Below are 24,864 nucleotides of genomic sequence, written 5' to 3'. Positions count from 1 at the left end.
AGGTGGGACCACCCGCTGGAGGTTCATGTCTGGTCAGATTCATCTCGTTGGCTTCCCATTTAAGATCGAAATGAGTTGGAAGCCTTGTCCCACCAATGCATTGCAACTCACTGTTGGCATGTCACATTCCACACTGTATCTGGACAGACAGTACCAATCTGGCACCGTTCACTAATGAGCTGCTGTCATCCACAGAGCGGACCGATGGTTTAATGCTCACTCTTGAGTGGGCATCTTAACACAACACCCTCTCTCTGTCCCAACTGAGAACTTGGTGCAATCCCCAAGTTCTCAGCACTGGCACCAGCCTACCCGCCATCAAGGACATAAATACAGAAAGGTGCTGGAAAAGGGCCAGTTACATCATGAATGTTCCTACCCACCCTGCTCATGGGCTGTTTGTCCCACTCCCTTCAGGAGTGTGGCATTCTCACCAGGGCCACCAGATGCAAAAATGGACTTTCCCTGAGCAGTAAGGCTGAACAACACCCCTTCCCACTTACCCACCCATCCACAGCCACAACCACCACTACGCTATAATCTCCTCTCAGTCACTTAATGTCCAAACTCTACTCTGCCCAGTGTCACTTCATGGACACACAATCAATCCATGTATACATGCTATCTTATATATTGATATTTATTCTGTTTTTTTATTATTCTGTTCTTGAATTTATTATGTTTTTTTTGTGCTGCATTAGATCCAGGATAATAAATATTTTTATTCTCCTTTACACTTGTGTACAGGAAGTTAAATGAAATAATCTTGAATCTTGAATAAGAAAGGAAGTGGGTGTGACTTCCACCCCTCCCATCCTCTGAAGGAGGAACTTGAGCAATTCTCACCCCTCCCACCTCATGGGAACTTGGTGCAATCCTTCCTCCTCATCTGATGGTGAATGGTGAAACTTCCCCAACCCTACTTCCTGTCCCCAGGAACAGATAATGGGGCCCCTATCCCACCTCACTACTGTTTCTCTGTTCTACAAGACTATCCTTATCTCAGCATGGGAAGACAACCTTCTGCAACTGTGATGAAACTTGTCTATGCAGCCAGTATTCAATGCAGCTGGCAGATTCCACGCCCCACCCCCCTGGCTCATTCAACACCCAACTCCCTGTCCCCAGCTTATTGTAGCCACCAGGACACAAGCATGGAGAACCTCATCTAAAACTTTGACAAATATCAATAGATGCACAGCGGAGAGCATCCTAACTGGTTGCATCACAGCCTGGTATGGTAACACCAATACCCAAGAATGGAAAAGTTTACAGAAAGTGGTGGATACTCAGTGGGTAAAGCCCTCCCAATCACTGAGTACATCTACAAACCTCATTTCCAGAAAAGCTGGGGTATTTTCCAAAATGCAATAAACAAAAATCTATGATATGGTAATTCACGTGAACCTTTATTTAACTGACAAAAGTACAAAAAAAAGATTTTCAATAGTTTTACTGACCAACTTAATTGTATTTTGTAAATATACACAAATTTAGAATTTGATGGCTGCAACACCTTGTTGCAGTTGGGACAGAGGCATGTTTACATGATGTGTTACATCACCTTTCCTTTTAATAACACTTTTTAATCATTTTGGAACTGAGGATACTAATTGTAGTAAATTTGCAATTGGAAATTTTGTCCATTCTTGCATGATATAAGACTTCAGCTGCTCAACAGTCCGTGGTCTCCGTTGTCTGATTCTCCTCTTCATGAAGCGCCATACATTTTCAATAGGAGATAGATCTGGACCGGTAGCAGGCCAGTCAAGCACAAGCACTCTGTGTCTACAAAGCCACGCTGTTGTAGCCCGTGCAGAATGTGGTCTGGCATTGTTCTGCTGAAATAAGCATGGATGTCCCGGGAAGAGACGTCGCCTTGATGGCAACATATGTCTCTCTAAAATCCTAATATACGCCTCAGAGTCAATGGTACCTTCACATACAAGCAACTCACCCATGCCGTGGGCACTGATGCACTCCCATACCATCACAGATGCTGGCTTTTGCACCTTTCGCTGATAACAATCAGGATGGGCGTTTTCATCTTTGGCACGGAGAACTCGATGCCCGTTTTTTCCGAAAACTAGCTGAAATGTGGACTCATCTGACCACAGCACACGGTTCCACAGTCTTTCGGTCCATCTGAGATGCGCTCGGGCCCAGGGAACTCACCGGCATTTCTGCATAGAGTTGATGTATGGCTTCCTCCTTGCATAATACAGTTTCAAGTTGCATTTCTGGATGCAATGACGGACTGTGTTAAGTGACAATGGTTTTCTGAAGTACTCCCGAGCCCAGGCGGCTGTAATTGTCACAGTAGCATGACAGTTTCTTAGGCAGTGCTGTCTGAGGGCTTGAAGATCATGCGCATTCAACAGTGGTTTCCGACCTTGTCCTTTACGCACTGAGATGTCTCTGAATTCTCTGAATCTTTTCACAATATTATGTACTGTAGATGTTGAAAGACCTAAATTCTGTGCAATCTTGCGTTGGGAAATGTTCCTTTTGAACTGACTAAAGGTCAGTAGGGTAGGGATAGAAGAAAGAGGACCATAGTAATAGGGGACTCGATAGTCAGGGGTTCAGACGGGCGGATCTGTGGAGGTGATCGGGAGTCACGGATGGTAATTTGCCTCCCTGGTGCCAGGGTTTGGGACGTTTCTGATCGCGTCCAAGATATCCTGAAGTGGGAGGGTGAGGAGCCAGAGGTCGTGGTACATGTAGGTACCAATGACATAGGTAGGAAAGGGGAAGAGGTCCTGAAACGAGAGTATAGGGAGTTAGGAAGGCAGTTAAGAAGAAGGACCGCAAAGGTAGTAATCTCTGGATTACTGCCTGTGCCACACGACAGTGAGAGTAGGAATAGAATTAGGTGGAGGATGAATGCGTGGCTGTGGGATTGGAGTAGGGGGCAGGGATTCAAGTTTCTGGATCATTGGGACCTCTTCTGGGGCAGGTGTGACCTGTTCAAGAAGGACGGGTTACACTTGAATGCTGGGGGGACCAATATCCTAGCGGGGAGGTTTGCTAGGGCTACAGGGCAGACTTTAAACTAGTAAGATGGGGGGTGGGGTGGGAATCAATTTGAGGAAACTATGGGAGAGGAGGTTAGCTCACCAGTAGAGCAAGTAAATAGACAGTGTGTGAGGGAGGAAAGGCAGGTGATGGAGAAGGGATGCGCTCAGCCTGAAGATGTAGGGGAGAAGAAAGAAAAGGATAATAAATTTGAATGCATTGTTAGGGATGGAAAGAGAGGAGGAGGTGGAGAGTATCTTAAATGTATCTATTTTAATGCTAGGAGCATTGTAAGAAAGGTGGATGAGCATACCTGGAATTATGATGCTGTAGCTATTAGTGAAACATGGTTGCAGGAAGGGTGTGATTGGCAACTAAATATTCCTGGATTTAGTTGCTTCAGGTGTGATAGAGTAGGAGGGGCCAGAGGAGGAGGTGTTGCATTGCTTGTCCGAGAAAATCTTATGGCGGTGCTTTGGAAGGATAGATTAGAGAGCTCCTCTAGGGAGGCTATTTGGGTGGAATTGAGGAATGGGAAAGGTGTAGTAACACTGATAGGAGTGTATTATAGGCCACCTAATGGGGAGGGTGAGTTGGAAGAGCAAATGTGTAAGGAGATAGCAGATATTTGTAGTAAACACAAGGTGGTGATTGTGGGAGATTTTAATTTTCCACACGTAGACTGGGAAGCTCATTCTGTAAAAGGGCTGGATGGTTTAGAGTTTGTGAAATGTGTGCAGGATAGTTTTTTGCAACAATACATAGAAGTACTGACTAGAGATGGGGCAGTGTTGGATCTCCTGCTAGGGAATGCGATAGGTCAGCTGACAGATGTATGTGTTGGGGAGCACTTTGGGTCCAGTGATCACAATAGCATTAGCTTCAATATAATTACGGAGAAGGACAGGACAGGACCTAGAGTTGAGATTTTTGATTAGAGAAAGGCTAACTTTGAGGAGATGCGAACGGATTTAGAGAGAGTGGATTGGGTCAAGTTGTTTTATGGGAAGGATGTAATAGAGAAATGGAGGTCATTTAAGGGTGAAATTATGAGGGTACGGAATCTCTATGTTCCTGTTAGGTTGAAAGGAAAGGTTAAAGGTTTGAAAGCACCATGGTTTTCAAGGGATATTAGAAATTTGGTTCGGAAAAAGAGGGATGTCTACAATAGATATAGGCAGCATGGAGTAAAGGAATTGCTCGAGGAATATAAAGAATGTAAAAGGAATCTTAAGAAAGAGATTAGAAAAGCTAAAAGAAGATACGAGGTTGGTTTGGCAAATAAGGTGAAAGTAAATCCGAAAGGTTTCTACAGTTATATTAAAAGCAAGAGGATAGTGAGGGATAAAATTGGCCCCTTAGAGAATCAAAGTGGTCAGCTATGTGTGGAGCCGAGGGAGATGGGAGAGATTTTGAACGATTTCTTCTCTTCGGTATTCACTAAGGAGAAGGATATTGAATTGTGTAAGGTGTGGGAAACAAGTAAGGAAGTTATGGAACCTATGACAATTAAAGAGGTGGAAGTACTGGCGCTTTTAATAAATTTAAAAGTGGATAAATCTCCGGGTCCTGACAGGATATTCCCCAGGACCTTGAGGGAAGTTTGTGTAGAAATAGCAGGAGCTCTGATGGAGATCTTTAAGATGTCATTAGAAACGGGGATTGTGCCGGAGGATTGGCGTATTGCTCTTGTGGTTCCATTGTTTAAAAAGGGTTCTAGAAGTAAGCCTAGCAATTATAGACCTGTCAGTTTGACATCAGCGGTGGGTAAATTAATGGAAAGAATTCTTAGAGATAGTATTAATAATTGTCTGGATAGACAGGATCTGATTAGGAGTAGCCAGCATGGATTTGTGCGTGGAAGGTCATGTTTGACAAACCTTATTGAATTTTTTGAAGAAGTTACGAGGAATGTTGATGAAGGTAAGGCAGTGGATGTAGTCTATATGGACTTCAGCAAAGCCTTTGACAAAGTTCCACATGGAAGGTTAGTTAAGAAGGTTCAGTCGTTAGGTATTAATGTTGGAGTAATAAAATGGATTCAACAGTGGCTAGATGGGAGATGCCAGAGAGTAGTGGTGGATAATTGTTTATCGGGATGGAGGCCGGTGACCAGCCTCCATCAGGGATCTGTTTTGGGCCCAATGTTGTTTGTAATATACATAAATGATCTGGATGATGGGGTGGTAAATTGGATTCATAAGTATGCCGATGATACTAAGGTAGGAGGTGTTGTGGATAATGAGGTGGGTTTTCAAAGCTTGCAGGGAGATTTATGACGGTTAGAAGAATGGGCTGAACATTGGCAGATGGAGTTTAATGCTGAGAAGTGTGAGGTTCTACATTTTGGCAGGAATAATCCAAATAGAACATACAGGGTAAATGGTAGGGCATTGAGGAATGCAGAGGAACAGAGAGATCTAGGAATAACAGTGCATAGTTCCCTGAAGGTGGAGTCTCATGTAGATAGGGTGGTGAAGAAGGCTTTTGGAACACTGGCCTTTATAAATCAAAGCATTGAGTACAGAAGTTGAGATGTAATGTTAAAATTGTACAAGGCATTGGGAAGGCCAAATTTGGAATATTGTGTGCAGTTCTGGTCACCGAATTATAGGAAAGATATCAATAAATTAGAGAGAGTGCAGAGACGATTTACTAGGATGTTACCTGGGTTTCAGCACTTAAGTTACAGAGAAAGGTTGAACAAGTTAGGTCTCTATTCATTGGAGCGTAGAAGGTTGAGGGGGGATTTGATCGAGGTATTTAAAATTTTGAGAGGGATAGATAGAGTTGACGTGAATAGGCTGTTTCCATTGAGAGTAGGGGAGATTCAAACGAGAGGACATGATTTGAGAGTTAGGGGGCAGAAGTTTAAGGGAAACACGAGGGGGTATTTCTTTACTCAGAGAGTGATAGCTGTGTGGAATGAGCTTCCTGTAGAAGTAGTAGAGGCCAGTTCAGTTGTGTCATTTAAGGTAAAATTGGATAGGTATATGGACAGGAAAGGAGTGGAGGGTTATGGGCTGAGTGCGGGTAGGCGGGACTAGGTGAGATTAAGAGTTCGGCACGGACTAGGAGGGCCGAGATGGCCTGTTTCCGTGCTGTGATTGTTATATGGTTATATGTTATATGGTTATAACAATTCTCTCATGAATTTTGGCAGAAAGGGGTGAGCCACGACCCATCCTTGCTTGCAAAGACTGAGCCTTTGATGGATGCTACTTTTATACCCAGTCATGATACCTCACCTGCTACCAATTAGTCTGCTTAATGTGGAGTCTTCCAAACCGGTGTTACTTGAATATTCTGTGCACTTTTCAATCTTATTTTAACTCTGTCCCAACTTTTGTTGAGTGTGTTGCAGCCATCAAATACTAAATTTGTGTATATTTACAAAATACAATTAAGTTGGTCAGTAAAACTATTGAAAATCTTTTCTTTGTACTTTTGTCAGTTAAATAAAGGTTCACGTGAATTACCATATCATAGATTTTTGTTTTTATTGCATTTTGGAAAATATCCCAACTTTTCTGGAAATGAGGTTTGTACATGAAGCACTGCCACAAGAGTACATCATCCATTATCAAAGAACCCCCACCACCCAGGCCATGCTCTCTACTCATCGGGCAGGAGGTATAGGACCCTCAGGTCCCAACAGCACTACTGGAACAATTATTACGCCTCAACCATCAGGTTCCCAAAACAGCGGGGATAACTTCATTCACCTCTTCACTAACTGACTCCATGACCTGTGGACTCAGCATTATTTATTTACTTTTTATTATTTGATGATTTGTCTTCTTTTGCACATTGGTTGTTAGTCAGTATTTGTCATTTATAGTGCTTAATAAATTCTATTATATTTTTTATTTTTCTGTAAAAGCCCACAAGAAAATGAATTTCAGGGACATGAATATAGTGACATGGTGACATGCTTTAATAATAAATTTACTTTGAACTTGAACATCAGTTCACATTCTCCCTCTCACGTCCATCTCACATTCAATTTAAATATTGCCCAAGACCCAGTTTAATTATGATGACAGGGAGCAGCAATACTGGCCAAGATAGTGACTGAAGATTGCAAACATTTATTGTCAACATTTTTGTGCAGCTTGCTGAGCTTTGCCAAGACCCAAGATTCAGAGGTCGGGTACTTACTTTTATCAGGAAAGCCCCTGCTTGTAGGTCAACCATTAAACCCTAAGAGAGAAGGATGTATTTAAATTAATCAAATCATTCATTCCAAAGACTCCACCAGATCAGTGGCACAGTGGGTAGAGCTGTTGCCTTGCAGTGCCAGAGATCCAGGTTTGATCCCGAGCTTGTGTGCTGTCTGCAAGGAGTTTGCACACTGTGTCTCTGTGACTGTTTGTGTCTGTTCCTACTGGTGCTCTGTTTTTCTCCCACCTCGCCTCTCATTCTACTCTGAGAAAAGCCCTAGCTTGTTCAACTTAGCTCACGAACACGTTCTCTAACACAGGCAACATTTCTAAAGCTTCCACATCCTTCCTATTGTGATGAGTGTAGGTTGATTGGTCCTGGATGCAAAAAAATGGGGGGGAAATAGCATTTTGCAGGACTACAGGGAAACAAGATGGGGAGGGAAGTGTTGGGACTTTTCCCCTGGGAGCTAACACTGATCTGATGAAATGAATGACTATGCTGTGTAATTAGGTACAAAAGTTGAGATTTTTATAAGTGACTTGGATAAATAAGTGGAAAGGTGGGTTAGTAAATTTACAGTTGACACAAGGTGGTGGAGTTATGGATAGTGTAAAACGTTGTTATAGGTTACAATGGGACATTGACAGGATGCAGAGCTCGGCTAAGAAGTGGCAGATGGAGTTCAACTCAGAATGTGAAGTGATTCACTTTGAAAATTTGAACTTGAAGGTAGAGTAGAGGGTTTTTGGCAAGTTTCTTAGCAGTGTGGAGGAACGGAGGGACCTTAAGGTCCATGTCCATAGATCCCTCAAAGTTGATTGGGCAAGTAACAAGGCTTATGGTGTGTTGGCCTTTAATAGTTGGGAGATTAAGAGCCACAAAGTTATGTTGCATTTCCATAAAATTCTGGTTAGACCACACTTGGAGTACTGTGTTCACTTCTGGTTTCTTCATTATAAAGGAGGTGGAGAAGGAGCAGCAGAGATTTACCAGGATACTGCCTGGATTAGAGAGCAAGTGAGCTAGGGCTTTTTTCTTTGCAGTGAAGGAGGATGACTGAAAGAAAACTGGTGGGGCTATGTAGGAGAGAAGGGTTAGATTGGTTAAAAAGTTTGCACAACATTGTGGGCTGAAGGGCCTGTATAGTGCTGCGAAGTTCCAGGTTCCAGGCTTTAAAAAGGTACCTGTTGTCAAGTTCCCTGCAACCCAGGATCATCACGATTTATTTTTACTTCCTATTTCCATTCAGCCCATCAAATCTATGCTGTCTCTCAATCCAATCCCATCAACTCACTTATATCGCCGTAACTTATTCCTTAACACAGGCTCCTGCCTGATGGTAGGGGTCAGAGATTGATGGATGGACGGAAGGAGGGATCATTGACAATGCTAAGGGCACTGCATTGGCATTCCTCCTGATAAATATGGGTAGGAGAGGGATCCTGACAATCTTCTCACTCAGTAGCCCTTGCAGAGCGTTGTAGGGATTTGCTGTCAGATGCCTTGCAATCCCCGTACCAGGCAACAACTGATTATGGCAAAAGGGATGGTGTGTATTCAGCTGGGCTGTGGGGTGTTGGATGGGAAGATGGAATAATCCGTGTCTACACGATGGCATAGTGGCTGTCTGACGAGGATCACGGCTGCTCACAATGGGCAGGCGGAACTGTGGTCTGACACAAAACCAGCATGGAGGGATTGCTGGGTGCAATGGTTAGCGCGATACAATTACAGCTCAGAGTTCAATTCCGACACTGTTTGTAAGGAATCTCTGTACGTCTTCCCTGCGGAATGTGTGGGTTCTCTCCGGTACCTCCCACAGTCCAAACATGTAAATTGTCCCATGGTTAGACTAGAGTTAAATTGGGAATGTCGGGGGTTGCAGGGTGCCACAGCTTGACGGGCTGGAAGGGCCTGTAATAAATAAAATTACATCACACACAGAGACACAGACACACACACACTGCAGGTATCATCAATGGAAATGAATAAACAGTTGGTTCCTTCTTCTTCAGGTCTGGAAAGGAAGGGGGAAGACACCAGAATAAAATGGTGGGGGAGAGGCAGGGGAGGAGGACCAGCTGAAAGATGACAGCTGAAGCCAGGTAGGTGGGAAAGGTAAAAAGCTGGAGAAAAATGAATCTGATAGAATAGGAGAGTGGACTATGGGAGAAAGGGAAGGAGGGGCACCAAGGAGAGGTGATAGGCAGGTGAGGAGAAAGGTTTAGAGATCAGAGTGGGGAATAAAATAGAATTTCAGGTTTTTGCTTAAGTGATGAAAGATTGCACCATACTGTTGTGCAGGGGGACTTGGGAGTGCTTGTGTATGAATTGCGAAAGGGTTGGACTGCAGGTTTAATTAGTTATCAAGAACACGAGTGGAATGTTGAACTTCATTGCTGGATGGATAAAATTTAAGAGCAGAGTTATTGTGTTCCAAATGTACAGGGTACACCTGGAGTAATGAGTCCAGTTCTGGTCTCCTTACTTGAGGAAAGACTTATTGACTTCGAAGGCAGTGCAGAGGAGTTTCACCAGGTTAATTCCAGTGATGAGGGGCTTAGAAAAATGAAGACAGACTGAGTCATCTAAGACTATACTAGTTGTAATTCAGAAGAATAAGAAATAATCTTATAAAACATAAGAAAGGGACTGGGTGCGATAGAAGAATGAGAATGGAATTAGGACACATTGCCTCAAGATTTGGGGGAATGTATTTAGGATGGAGATGAGGAGGAACCATTTTTCCCAGAGTGTGGTGAATCTCTGAAATTGTCTGCCCAGGGAAGCAATGCAGGCTACCTTATTAAATGTATTTCTGACACAGCAAGATAGATTTTTGCATAGCAGGGGAATTAAGGGTTATAGGGAAAAGGCAGGTTAGACCCTAAGAACATTAGACATAGAATGAGTCCATTTGGCCCATTGAGTTTGCTCCCCCATTCCATCATGGCGGATTTATTATCCCTCTTAATCCCATTCTCCTGCCTTCTTCCCACAGCCTTTGATGGCCTGACTAATCCAGGACCTATCAACCTCAGCTTTAGATATACTCAATGACTTGGTCTCCACAGCATTTGCAGCAATGAAATTCCACAGATTCACCACTCTCTAGCTCATCTCTATTCTGAATGGATGTTCTGCTATTCTGAGGCTGTGCTTCTGTTCCTGGACATCCTCTCCACATTCGCTTAATCCAGACCTTTCAAAATTTGAGAGGTTTCAATGAGATTTCCCCCTCTACCCACCATTTTACTAAACTCTAGTGAATACAGGCCCAGAGCCATCAAATGCTCCTCAAACTCTAACCCTTTCATTCCTGGAATCATTCTCATGAACTTCCTTTGGACCCTCTCCAATGCCAGCACATCCTTTCTTAGATAAGGGCTCACAATACTCCAAATGCAGTCTGACCAATTGCATCCTTGCTTTTATATTCTAGTACTAACACTGCATTTGCCTTCCTCACCACCAACTCAGCCTGCAGGGGCCACAACCAGAATAGTCATGATCTTATTGAATGGTGGAGCAAGCTCAATGGGTCAGATTCTGTACTCCTGATCCTGTTCCTTATGTTCTTCTTTTTAAAGGATTGACTGATGAGGTGAGGTGAGGTCAGACAGACTGGACTTGCACTTTCCTGGACGTGGAGGGTCAGAGGACAACCTCGCTGAAATGTGTACAAAGAACAAATTGGGTACACAGGGTATCCAAACCACGGAGTGCATTACCACCATCTACTGAGCATCATTCAAGCCCACCAAGTACTTTTGTAAGACTGGGGCCACGCCACCTTTCATCCTACTGCCTGTCTGCAAGGGCCGTCTTCACCGTGACTAGAAAATCACCAAATTAGGTGGGAGAATATTCCAACTTCTTGAGATTGAGGGTGGTGAGCAGTTCCTTGACTTCATAATTGCTACGGGTGCCACTGCCATTGCCGGAAAAGAGCTAGACTCCAACGACCCCTGGATTGGGCCAAATTCCACTGCTCCTTATTCAGAGGCCACTCTAGACAAAGCAGGTGAGCCCTGGATTTTACTGGGAACCAGGCCAGTTTAACTCCATGCTTGGCAGGGAATGTTGTAGGAAGGTGTAAGTGCTCCATCTCTCAACCTACATGGCAAGAAATCTAACTACTGAATAAATTGGATAAGCAAGAGCTTTCCCCACTCAGCTCCATCGCATGGGTCATCAAGGAACCAACAGTAAGTGATGAGACACTGCTGGCAGTTCCCCGCCAGTCAAGACTGCCAGTAGTTTCTCCCTGCCTCCACTCTGCCTTAAATGGGATAGCTTTCAGGGTACCTCTCGGGGCACAGGTTCCACTGTCTTCTCCCCCGCTGACTCCATCATCAGGAACATCAAGTGAAAGCTAAGTGTGACCGTTTGTTTTCCCGGCACTGAAGTCTCTGACAACGTACAAGCTTCATTGCCTGCTAACTGACTACCCCTCTGTGAACAGGCTTGTTCCCGTTGGCACAAATACCGTTGTTTAGTAACAACCTGAGCTGCTCAAACCTGACTCCAGTGGTCTCTCTGAATTTTTAAAAACTAGTAGTGAGGACCTTTATATCTCCAGACCAATTCCCACCCAGGGCTGTGGCTCTGGACATTTTAACAGGCTCCGCAGACTGCATGTTTGGCTTCAGACTTGATGTGGAATACTGAACTTTGGCTCCACTGACAATTTTAATCTATTTTGGGAATGTGCCACAGTTTTCAAACCCGATGGTCGTCACCCGGTCTGGGCTCACAGATGCTGTCTACAAACATATTCCACTGCACACTGTCAAACCCACACTGATGGCTATTTACAATCAATGGCGTGTGTGATCCTTCCCGAACTACTTCCTCCTCACTGTCCACCAGTTCTGTCCACGTTACCAATCCAATTCAGACCATTGTCTCTGAAAGGGTCCCCAGACTGAACTGCCCTATTGAATATGGTAACAGAAGTAGCCTTTACTCTTAAAATCTACCTCCCTGTTGCACCACTCCAAGCTGCTCTTCGGAATGTGACATCCCTTTCAAATAAGACTTTTATTATCTCTACAGACCTTGATTTTTTGTCCTTAACTGAGACCTGGTTAAAGCCAGTTGTCTGAAATGTATCCCCTTGGCTATGACAGTTTCAGCATACCGAGGCCCAGTGGCTGAGGTGGCAAGCTTGCCACAGTGTTCAAAAACCATTTTGGTGCTTTTTAAAAAAGTTTTGACACACGTATGTTTAAAATTTGTGGTATGGATCCTGTCTTCTGCGTTATCATTTATTGCCCACCTGAATCCAATGCTTGCTTTCTCTCAGAGTTCTAACGCTCTATTGTATTGAACCATGATAGCATTCTCTTCTCTGGTGATTTCATATTAATAATCTCTCAGATGCAAACTCAGTGACAGCTTAATTCTTGATGCAGCCCAGCATGTCACCCATCGACTTGCAAAGACTCTTGACTTAGTAACTGCAAAAATTTTATTGATGTCTCTATGTCTGATCATTTTTGTGCACTTTTTGCTGACCTACTGCCCCACCTGTAGCCAATACCATGAAAGAAATTACAGTTAAAAAACTGTTTTTTGGTGCTGCAAAACAACTTCAATTCTCTGAGTAGGCTAGTTTATTTGATCCATGTGACTTAAACTGCTCAGTAAATTAAATAATTGAATCTTTCAACAATAATTTGACAAATACAGTGGCCCCACTAAGGGTAAAAAAAATCACAGTAAAACGTCGCCACTGTTAAACAATCCTGTCAGGGAAGTCAAGAGGGCGTGAGGAGCAGCTCAGAGAAAATGGGAGGAAACTGGACAGGAAGTCTATCATAATATTTTCAAGTAAAAGCTCACCTACTTTAAAACTGCTATATCCTCTGCAAGAAGGGACCATTTTCCCAAGATTATTAGAAGATAGTTATGATTCAAAAATATTGTTCTCAACTATAGTATAACAAAGTATTCTTAGAGATGGTATATATAATTATCTGGATAGACAGGGTCTGATTAGGAACAGTCAACATGGATTTGTGCGTGGAAGGTCATGTTTGACAAATCTTAGTGAATTTTTTGAAGAGGTTACTAGGAATGTTGACAAGGATAAAGCAGTGGATGTTGTCTATATGGACTTCAGTAAGGCCTTTGACAAGGTTCCACATGGAAGGTTAGTTAGGAAGGTTCAATCGTTAGGTATTAATATTGAAGTAGTAAAATGGATTCAACAGTGGCTGGATGGGAGATGCCAGAGAGTAGCGATGGACACAAAGTACACTGCAGATGCTGTGGTCAAATCAACACGTCCAAACAAGCAGACAGAGACAGAGTGAAAGTGGGATGGGGGAAGGCAGAGGGAGGGAATTACATTGAATTCTCCATCTTCCAGTAATTCCCCCTCTCTCTTCCCCCATCCCACTTTCACTCTGTCTCCTCTTCTAGCTGCCTATCACCTCTCTCATAATTCTGCCTTCTTCTACTACCCATAGTGCTTTCCCCTTAGATTCCTTCTTCACCTCTCCTGCCTATCCCCTCCCTGCCTCCCCTCCCCCACCCCATGACCTTTCCTCTGATTGGTTTTTCACCTGGCACCTTCCCCCTCCTCCCACCTTCTTCATAGGGCCCCTGCCCCCTCCTTCTTCAGTCCTGATGAAGGGACTCAGCCCGAAACGTTGACTGCTCATTTCAATGGATGCTGCCCGACCTGCTAAGTTCATCCAGCTTGTTTGTACGTAGTGTTGGATAACTGTTTGTCAGGTTGGAGGCCGGTGACTAGTGATGTGCCTCAGGGATCTGTATTGGGTCCAATGTTGTTTGTCATATACATTAATGATCTGGATGATGGGGTGGTAAATTGGATTAGTAAGTATGCAGATGATACTAAGATAGGTGGCGTTGTGGATAATGAAGTAGGTTTTCAAAACTTGCAGAGAGCTTTCGGCCAGTTAAAAGAGTGGGCTGAAAGATGGCAGATGGAGTTTAATGCTGATAAGTGTGAGGTGCTACATTTTGGTAGGAATAATCAAAATAGGACATACATGGTAAATAGTAGGGCATTGAAGAATGTAGTAGAACAGAGTGATCTAGGAATAATGGTGCATAGTTCCCTGAAAGTGGAATCTCTTGTGGATAGGGTGGTGAAGAAAGCATTTGGTTATATATGATTATAAACCATCTGTTGAACCCTACCCCGACCTATAATGTCCTCAGTCAAGTGTCTGCCACAAAATATGAGAAATTTGCAATACTTTTCGTCAACAAATTAATTCCATTAAGGAAGAGTATAGCTATAGAGACTGGTGATCTCCACAGTCAACCCTGTAAAGGACGGCAACTGTCCTTTACATAGCTGCTATCTTTTTTGTGATGCAGAACTATGTAAGATTGTAACAAAGACTAAACCATCTGTTTGCTGCCTCGACCCTGCATGTGCACACAGTTTAAGGGCTCTGAGCTGCACTTTCAATTCTGTAGGAATACTATTAACACTTTCCCTTGAAACTGGAGTTTTTCCAGATTCCTGTCAAAACTGTGGCCATCAAATACCGGCTTAAAGAGCCAAGGCTTCATGGTGAGGCAGTAGCTAACTAAAGCCCTGTATCAAAACTTCCTTTCCTGAGAAAGTCACTTCCAACCAGCTCTAAATGAGAACAAACCACAGCACCAAAATCACAAGCAAGAGAAAATATGCAGATGATGGAAATCCAAGCAACAGACTGTCGAAAGAGCTCAGCAGCAGAGGTGGTAGCTATGGAGAAGAGCACAGTTGATACTTCTGGGCAAGTGGGGGGGAAGGGAGAAATAAAGAGCTGGGAAGTTAATTAGGCTGGAGAAAGGAGGGGGGAGGTATTTGATAGGAGAGGACAGAGGGCCATGGAAGAAAGAACAGGGGGGATGAGCACCAGAGTGAGGCAATGGGATGGGCAGGTGAGGAAATGTGAGAGAGAGAAAAGGGGATGGGGAATGGAGATGAGGGCATTACCAGAAGTCTGAGAAATGGATCTTCACGTCATCAGATTGGAGGCTACCCAGACAGAATGTAAGGTCTTGCTCCTCTGACCTGAGGGTGGCCTCATCATGACATTAGAGGAAGCATGGATTGACATGTCGGAATGGAAATGGGAAGTGGAATTAAAATAGGCAGCCACTGGGAGATCCCACTTTTTCTGGCAGATGGAACGTAGGGTCTCACCAATATACAGGAAGCAACACCGGGAGCGCTGAATACATATATAATCATATAACAATCACAGCACGGAAACAGGCCATCTTGGCCCTCCTAGTCCGTGCCGAACTCTTAATCTCACCTAGTCCCACCTACCTGCACTCAGCCCATAACCCTCCACTCCTTTCCTGTCCATATACCTATCCAATTTTACCTTAAATGACACAACTGAACTGGCCTTTACTACTTCTACAGGAAGCTCATTCCACACAGCTATCACTCTCTGAGTAAAAAAATACCCCCTCGTGTTTCCCTTAAACTTCTGCCCCCTAACTCTCAAATCATGTCCTCTCGTTTGAATCTCCCCTACTCTCAATGGAAACAGCCTATTCACGTCAACTCTATCTATCCCTCTCAAAATTTTAAATACCTCGATCAAATCCCCCCTCAACCTTCTACGCTCCAATGAATAGAGACCTAACTTGTTCAACCTTCCTCTGTAACTTAAGTGCTGAAACCCAGGTAACATCCTAGTAAATCGTCTCTCTACTCTCTCTAATTTATTGATATCTTTCCTATAATTCGGTGACCAAAACTGCACACAATATTCTAAATTTGGCCTTACCAATGCCTTGTACAATTTTAACATTACATCCCAACTTCTGTACTCGATGCTTTGATTTATAAAGGCCAGCATTCCAAAAGCCTTCTTCATCACCCTATCTACATGAGACTCCACCTTCAGGGAACTATGCACTGTTATTCCTAGATCTCTCTGTTCCTCTGCATTCCTCAATGCCCTACCATTTACTCTGTATGTTCTATTTGGATTATTCCTGCCAAAATGTAGAACCTCACACTTCTCAGCATTAAACTCCATCTGCCAACGTTCAGCCCATTCTTCTAACCGGCATAAATCTCCCTGCAAGCTTTGAAAACCCACCTCATTATCCACAACACCTCCTACCTTAGTATCATCGGCATACTTACGAATCCAATTTACCACCCCATCATCCAGATCATTTATGTATATTACAAACAACATTGGGCCCAAAACAGATCCCTGATGGAGGCTGGTCACCGGCCTCCATCCCGATAAACAATTATCCACCACTACTCTCTGGCATCTCCCATCTAGCCACTGTTGAATCCATTTTATTACTCCAACATTAATACCTAACGACTGAACCTTCTTAACTAACCTTCCATGTGGAACTTTGTCAAAGGCTTTGCTGAAGTCCATATAGACTACATCCACTGCCTTACCTTCATCAACATTCCTCGTAACTTCTTCAAAAAATTCAATAAGGTTTGTCAAACATGACCTTCCACGCACAAATCCATGCTGGCTACTCCTAATCAGATCCTGTCTATCCAGATAATTATTAATACTATCTCTAAGAATACTTTCCATTAATTTACCCACCACTGATGTCAAACTGACAGGTCTATAATTGCTAGGCTTACTTCTAGAACCCTTTTTAAACAATGGAACCACAAGAGCAATACGCCAATCCTCCGGCACAATCCCCGTTTCTAATGACATCTTAAAGATCTCCATCAGAGCTCCTGCTATCTCTACACAAACTTCCCTCAAAGTCCTGGGGAATATCCTGTCAGGACCCGGAGATTTATCCACTTTTAAATTTCTTAAAAGCGCCAGTACTTCCACCTCTTTAATTATCATAGGTTCCATAACTTCCTTACTTGTTTCCCACACCTTACACAATTCAATATCCTTCTCCTTAGTGAATACCGAAGAGAAGAAATCGTTCAAAATCTCTCCCATCTCGCTCAGCTCCACACATAGCTGACCACCCTGATTCTCTAAGGGACCAATTTTATCTCTCACTATCCTCTTGCTTTTAATATAACTGTAGAAACCTTTATACAGTAGATGGACTCAACAGACTCACAGGTAGCATTGTCTCACCTGGAAGGACTACTTGAGGCCTGAATGGTAGTGAGGGAGGTGGCATTATGGCAGGAATTATGGGAAATAAAAGAGAAAGAAAGGTAGGGCTGGGGGGAGATTATAGTGAGGGGGAAAAAGAGAGAGAAAGAGAACCAGACTAAAATAATAGATAGGGATGGGGGTAAGGGGGGCAGCGGTATCAACGGAGGTCTGTGAGTTGGATGTTCCTGCTGGCAGGTAGGAGGCTACCTAGGCGGGAGATAAGGTATCGACACATCGACCTGTGTGTGGCCTCACCTTGACGGTAGAGGAGGCCATGGACAGACATGTCGGAGTGGGAGTGGTCTGTGGAATTGAAGTGTGTGGCCATAGGGAGATCCCGCCACTGCTGGAGGACTGAGCGCCAGTGTTCGGCGAAACGGTCTCCCAGTCTGCGGCAGATCTCCCCAATGTATAAATGGCCACATTGGGAGCAAAGACTTATCAAAGACTGTTGGAGTGGGATACATAATGCCCTACAAGACATCTTTAAATGTGAAATACCCTTAGAGAGTAAGACCACATATTTTGGGTATATACCTCAAGAAAGGTTGAAAAGAGATAAATATTTAATGAATATACTGCTGGTGGCTGGTAAAAAGTGGTTATCACAGGAGAGTCCAACTTTAAATGTATGGATGGAAATTACAATGGACATTTACAAAATGGAGAAGATAACAGCATCTGTTAATCATAGGTTGGAACAATTGGATTCATGCTGGGAAAAATGGTTTAACTACATAACACTTCATAGGCCTGATTTTATTCTCACAAATCAATGAATATGTTGTAAAAAAAAAGATCACTCCCTACTTTGTACAGTTTTCTTATTTTGATTGTTCTTTCTCTCCTCTCCTTTCTACAAGTGTACACCTCAGATAATTATCATGTGGAGATCTGTGACAAATATGATTATATGATATATATGTACAGTATCTGAAATACATTGTTTGCTTGATGATAAACTTCAATAAAAAGTAAATTACAAAAAAAGGAAATAGACCACATAAATTTGAGGGCAGGGTGCAAGTTGGAGGCAAAGTTGATGAAGTCAACAAGTTCTGCATGGGTGCAGGATGCAGCACCAATGCAGTCATCGATGTGGCATAGGAAAAATTTTGAAGTGATACCGGTGTAGTCTTGGAACACAGACTGTTCCACGTAGCTAACTAGCAGGCGTAGTTAGGACCCATGTGAGCGCACATTGCTACACCTTTTGTTTGAAGGAAGTGGGAGGAGCTGAAGGAGAAATTATTGAGAGTGAGGACAAGTTCTGCCAGACGGAGGAGAGAGGTGGTGGAGGGGAACTGGTTGGGTTTGGTATCCAGAAAGAAACAGAGAGCTTTGAGGCCTTCCTGGTGGGAGTGAAGGTGAATAGGGACTGGACATCACAGTGAAAATAAGATGATAACGTCCAGGGAAGCTGAAATCATTGAAAAGGTCAAGAGCGTGTGAGGTGTCATGGATGTAGGTAGGAAGGGACTGAACTAGGGGGTGTAAAACAGCCGAGGTATAGATATATCAGTTTAGTGGGGCAGGAACAAGCTGAAACAATGGGTCTACCTGGACAAGCAGGTTTGTGGATCTTGGGTAAGAGATAGAAACGGGAGATGCAGGGTGCAGGATCTATGAGATTGAGTGGCAGGAGATGGGAAATCGCCAGTTAATAAGGTTGGTGATGGCGTGGGAGACAATGGCTCCTTAGTGGGGTGCTGTTTGAGGGGTAAGAAGGAGGAGGTGTCTGACTGCTGTCGCCAAGGCTCAGCAGCCAGACCACTACAGCACTCCCCTTATCTGCAGGTTTGATCATGAGGTTAGGATTAGTGCGAAGAGAGTGGAGAGCAGTGCACTTGGAAGGAGTGAGGATGGAATTGGAGAGAGGAATGATGCTTCCAACATAATGGCATGAACATCGTTTTCTCGAACTTCTCCCCCCACCAATCCTCATTCCTATTGCCCTCTCTCACCTCATCTCCTCACCTGCCCATCGCCTCCCTCTGGTGCTCCTCCTCCTTTTCGTTCTTCCATGGACTTCTGCCCTCTCCTATCAGATTCCCTCTTCTCCAGCTTCCCAGCTCTTTACTTTACCCATCTCCACCTCCCAGTTTCACCTATCACCTTGTCTTTCTCCCTCCCCTCCCCTCCCCTCCCCACACTTAATTACTCTAAATACTCCTCTTTTTTCCAGTCCTAGCGAAGAGTCTCGGCCTGAAACATCGGCAGCCGGTCTGCTGAGGAGCTTCAGCATTTTGTGTGTCACAACATAGAGATGGCTGTCACAAAGATTGTCAGCGTCTTTCGGCTCAGCACTCATTCTAACAGGGTCTCAGTTCTAATTCTTCAAGATCTAAGTGCTGCCTTCAAAACAACTGATCACTGCATTCTCCTAGATAACATTGAGAACTGCGATGGCCTCTCTGGTAGTGTCCTTAATTGGCTCTATTCATACATCTTAGAGGGAAAAATATTGTCTGGTTTTGGAGACCAGGGAAGCTGTCTTGGTCCCTTACTCTTCTGATATATGTTCCCCTTAGGAGACATCATTAGAGAGCATAAACTTGAACTCCACAGTTATGCAGGTTGTACATCTCCATTGAGCCTGGCAATGGTAACATCCTATCTTCTCTGAGCCCTGGTATGGCTGTAATAGAACATACAGCTTAACAACGGCCCACAATGTTGTGTCAACCATGTAACCTACTCTAGAAACTGCCTAGAATTTCCCTACCGCATAGCCCTCTATCTTTCTAAGCTCCATCTACCTATCTAAGAGTCTCTTAAAAGACCCTATTGTATCCACCTCCACCAACACTGCTGGCAGTGCATCCCATTTTCACACCATTCTCTGTGTGAAAAACTTAGTCCTGACATCCCCCTTCTACCTACTTCCAAACACCTTAAAACCGTGCCCTCTCGTGCTAGCCATTTCAGCCCTGGGAAAAAGCCTCTGACTATCCACATGATCAATGCCTCTCATGATCTTATAGACCTCTATCATATTATATCTCATCCTCCATCGCTCCAAGGAGAAAAGGCCAAGTTCACTCAACCTATTGTCATAAGGTACTCCCAATTCAGGAACAATCTTTGTAAATCTCTTCTGCATTCTTTCTGTAGTATCCACATTCTTCCTGTAGTGAGTTGACCAGAACTGAACACAGTACTCCTAGTGGGGTCTAACTAATGTCTTATATAGCTGTAACATTACAATAGACAATAAACAATAGACAATAGATGCAGGAGTAGGCCATTCAGCCCTTCGAGCCAGCACTGCCATTCAATGTGATCATGACTGATCATCCACAATCAGTACCCCGTTCCTGCCTTCTCCCCATATCCCTTGACTCCGCTATCTTTAAGAGCTCTATCTAACTCTTTCTTGAAAGCATCCAGAGAATTGGCCTCCACTGCCTTCTGAGGCAGAGCATGCCATAGATCCACAACTCTCTGAAAAAGTTTTTCCTGAACTCCATTCTAAATGGCCTACCTCTTATTCTTAAACCATGGCTTCTGGTTTTGGGCTCCTCCAACATCAGGAACATGTTTCCTGCCTCTAGCATGTCCAAACCCTTAATAATCTTATATGCTTCAATCAGATTCCCGCTCATCCTTCTAAATTCCAGTGTTTACAAGCCCAGTCGCTCCAACCTTTTAACATATGACAGTCCCGCCATCCTGGGAATTAACCTCGTGAACCTACGCTGCACTCCCCCAATAGCAAGAATGTCCTTCCTCAAATTTGGAGACCAAAACTGAACACAATACTCCAGGTGTGGTCTCACCAGGGCCTTGTACAACTGCAGAAGGACCTCTTTGGTCCTATACTCAACTCCTCTTGTTATGAAAGCCAACATGCCATTAGCTTTCTTCACTGCCTACTGTACCTGCATGTTTACTTTTAGTGACTGATGTAGAAGAATACCTAGATCTCGTTGTACTTTCCCTTTTCCTAACTTGACACCATTCAGATAGTAATCTGCCTTCCTGTTCTTGCCACCAAAGTGGATAACCTCACATTTATCCACATAAAACTGCATCTGCCCACTCACCCACCCTGTCCAAGTCACCCTGCATTCTCTTAACATCTTCCTCACATCTCACACTGCCACCCAGCTTTGTGTCATCTGCAAATTTGCTAATGTTACTTTTAATCCCTTCATCTATACCATTAATGTATATTGTAAACAGCTGCGGTCCCAGCACCGAGCCTTGCAGTATTCCACTAGTCACTGCTTGCCATTCTGAAAAGGACCCGTTAATCCCTACTCTTTGTTTCCTGTCTGCCAACCAATTTTCTATCCATTATAGTACCCTACCCCGAATACCATGTGTTCTAATTTTGCCCACTAATCTCCTATGTGGGACCTTATCAAGGGCTTTCTGAAAGTCCAGGTACACTACATCCACTGGCTCTCCGTTGTCCATTTTCATAGTTATATCCTCAAAAAATTCCAGAAGATTAGTCAAGCATGATTTCCCCTTCATAAATCCATGCTGACTCGGACCAATCCTATTACAGCTATCCAAATGTGCCGCTATTTCATCTTTTATAATTGATTCCAGCATCTCCCCCACCACTGATGTCAGGCTAACTGGTCTATAATTCCCTGTTTTCTCTCTCCCTCCTTTCTTAAAAAGTGGGATAATATTAGCTACCCTCCAATCCTCAGGAACTGATTCTGAATCTATAGAACATTGGAAAATGATTACTAATGCGTCCACGATTTCTAGAGCCACCTCCTTAAGTATCCTGGGATGCAGACAATCAGGCCCTGGGGTTGTACCAGCCTTCAGTCCCATCAGTCTACTCAACACCATTTTCTGCCTAATGTGAATTTCTTTCAGTTCCTCCATTACCCTAGTTCCTCTGGCCACTATTACATCTGGGAGATTGTTTGTGTCTTCCCTAGTGAAGACAGATCCAAATTACCTGTTCAACTCGTCTGCCATTTCCTTTTTCCCCATAATAAATTCACCTGTTTCTGCCTTCAAGGGCTTAACCTTGGTCTTAACTAATTTTTTCCTCTTCACATACCTAAAGAAGCTTTTAATATCCTCCTTTATATTCTTGGCTAGCTTATCTTCGTACCTAATCTTTTCTCCCCGTATTGCCTTTTTAGTTATCTTCTGTTGCTCTTTAAAAGTTTCCCAATCCTCTGGCTTCCCACTCATCTTTGCTATGTTATACTTCTTCTGTTTTAGTTTTGTACTGTCCTTGACTTCCCTTGTCAGCCACGGTCTCCCCCTACTCCCCTTAGAATCTTTCTTCCTCTTTGGAATGAACTGATCCTGCACCATCTGTATATTCCCAGAAATACCTGCCACTGTTGTTCCACTGTCTTCCCTGCTAGGGTATCCTTCCAGTTAACTTTGGCTAGTTTCTCCCTCATGGCTCCATAGTCCCCTTTGTTCAACTGTAATACTGACACTTCTGATTTTCCTTTCTCCCTCTCAAATTGTAGATTAAAACTTATCATATTATGGTCACTACCTCCTAAGGCTCCTTTACCTCGAGTTTCCTTATCAAATCTGGTTCATTACCTTGTGGCTCTTGAACTTAATCACATAGCTGAAGAAGGCCAACACACTGTACATCTTCTTAACAACACTGTCAACTTGCACAGCAGCTTTGAATATCCTATGGACACTAGACACTACACACCAGACATCAGAATACTACAGCATAGTACAGGCACTTCAGCCCTTGATGTTATGCCGACCCATATATTCCTTAAAAAAAAGTACTAAACCCACACTACCCCATAACCCTCCATTTTTCTTTCATCCATGTGCCTGTCCAAGAGGCTCTTAAATACCCCTAATGTTTTAGCCTCCACTACCATCCCTGTGAAGTCATTCCAGGCACCCACAACCTTCTGTGTAAAAAACTTACTCCTGATGTCTCTGCTAAACTTCCCTCCCTTAACTATGTACATATGGTGTTTGCTATTTGTGCCCTGGGAAACAGGTACTGGCTATCTACCCTATCTATGCCTCTCATAATCTTGTAGACCTCTATCAAGTCCCCTCTCATTCTTCTACACTCCAAAGAGAAAAGTCCCAGCTCTGCTAAACTTGCTTCATATGACTTGTTCTCCAATCTAGGCAACATCCTGGTAAATCTCCTCTGCACCCTCTCCATAGCTTCCACATCCTTCCTATGAGGTGACCAGAATTGTACACAATACTCTAAGTGCGGTATCACCAGAGATCTGTAGAGTTGCAACATGACCTCTCTACTCTTGAACTCAATCACCCTATTAATGAAGCCTAGCATCCCATAGGCCTTCTTAACTAGCCTATCAACCTGTGGTGACCTTGAGGTTTTGAATCCCAAGGTCCTTCTGTTCATCCACACTCTTAAGTAACTGACCATTAACCCTGTACTCAGGCTTCTGGTTTGTCCTTCCAAAATGCATCACCTCTCACTTATTCAGATTGAACTCCATCTGCCACTTTTCTACCCAACTCTGTATCCTGTCTATATCCTCTTGTAACCTTTGACAACCTACAGCTCCATCGACAACTCCTCCAATCTTCATGTCATCTGCAAACATACTCACCCATCCTTCCGCCTCTTTATCGAGGTCATTTATAAAAATCACAAAGAGCAGGGGATCCTTGCAGCACTCCACTAGTCACCAACCTCCAGGCAGAATACTTTCCTTCCACTACTACCATATACTTTCTTCCTGTAAGCCAAGATCTCGCTGATCCTCCACACTGCAAGTGTCTTACCATTAATATTATATTGTCTTCAAGTTTGACCTACTGAAGTGAACCACCACACTTACCTGGGTTGAACTCCACCTGCCACATCTCAGCTGAGTTCTGCATCCTATCAATGTTGCGCTGTAACCTCTGACAACCCTCCAGACTATCCATAGCACCCCCAACTTTGGTGTCATCAGCAAACTTACTAACTTACCCTTCTAATTTCTCATCCAGGTCTTATATAAAAATCACACAAGTCCCAGAACAGATCCCTGTAGAACACCAGTAGTCAATGTCCATCAAACAAATGGATGAGCAACAATTTCCAGAAACTAAAGGAAGAAAAAACATTATGAAGGACCCCATGCACCCCTCATACAATCTCTTCTCCCTCCTGCCATCTGGGAAAAGGCTCCGAAGCATTCAGGCTCTCACGACCAGACTATGTAACAGTTTCTTCCCCAAGCTATCAGACTCCTCAATACCCGAAGCCTGGACTGACACCTTGCCCTATTGTCTTGTTTATTATTTATTGTAATGCCTGCACTGTTTTTGTGCACTTTATGTAGTCCTGTGTAGGTCTATAGTCTAGCGTAGCTTTCTCTGTGTTGTTTTTTTAAATGTAGTTCAGTCTAATTTTTGTACTGTGTCATGTAACACCATGGTCCTGAAAAACGTTGTCTCATTTTTACTAAGTACTGTACCAGCAGTTATGGTCAAAATGACAATAAAAGTGACTTGACTTGATACTCCTGATTGGTCCCACAGCCAAAACTTTAGAACTTGGCTCTCCTTGTAAAACCACAAGTTAACTAGCCTGGGTCTTACCCTTGATTCAGATTTGAATTTTAAATCATGT

At 43.5% G+C, this 24,864-nt stretch overlaps 1 protein-coding gene across 4 annotated transcripts in view; it reads right to left on the bottom strand.

Moving 5' to 3' along the window:
* The window catches only part of LOC132381201 (DENN domain-containing protein 2D-like), a 179,662-nt gene that overhangs the window by 13,587 nt on the left and 141,211 nt on the right, over nt 1–24,864 (bottom strand). For 3 of the 4 annotated variants that reach the window (XM_059950495.1, XM_059950494.1, XM_059950496.1), the window contains one exon: nt 7,180–7,221. The exons of the other annotated variant lie outside the window; for it this stretch is intronic. In XM_059950495.1, the coding sequence (XP_059806478.1) occupies nt 7,180–7,221 (42 nt within the window). The remainder of the gene's footprint in view (nt 1–7,179; nt 7,222–24,864) is intronic. 4 annotated transcript variants of the gene reach the window in all.

The sequence above is a fragment of the Hypanus sabinus genome, chromosome 25 (genome assembly GCF_030144855.1).
Source record: "Hypanus sabinus isolate sHypSab1 chromosome 25, sHypSab1.hap1, whole genome shotgun sequence".
Classification (NCBI taxonomy): domain Eukaryota; kingdom Metazoa; phylum Chordata; class Chondrichthyes; order Myliobatiformes; family Dasyatidae; genus Hypanus; species Hypanus sabinus.
This window is presented reverse-complemented; position numbering and strand designations above follow the sequence as displayed.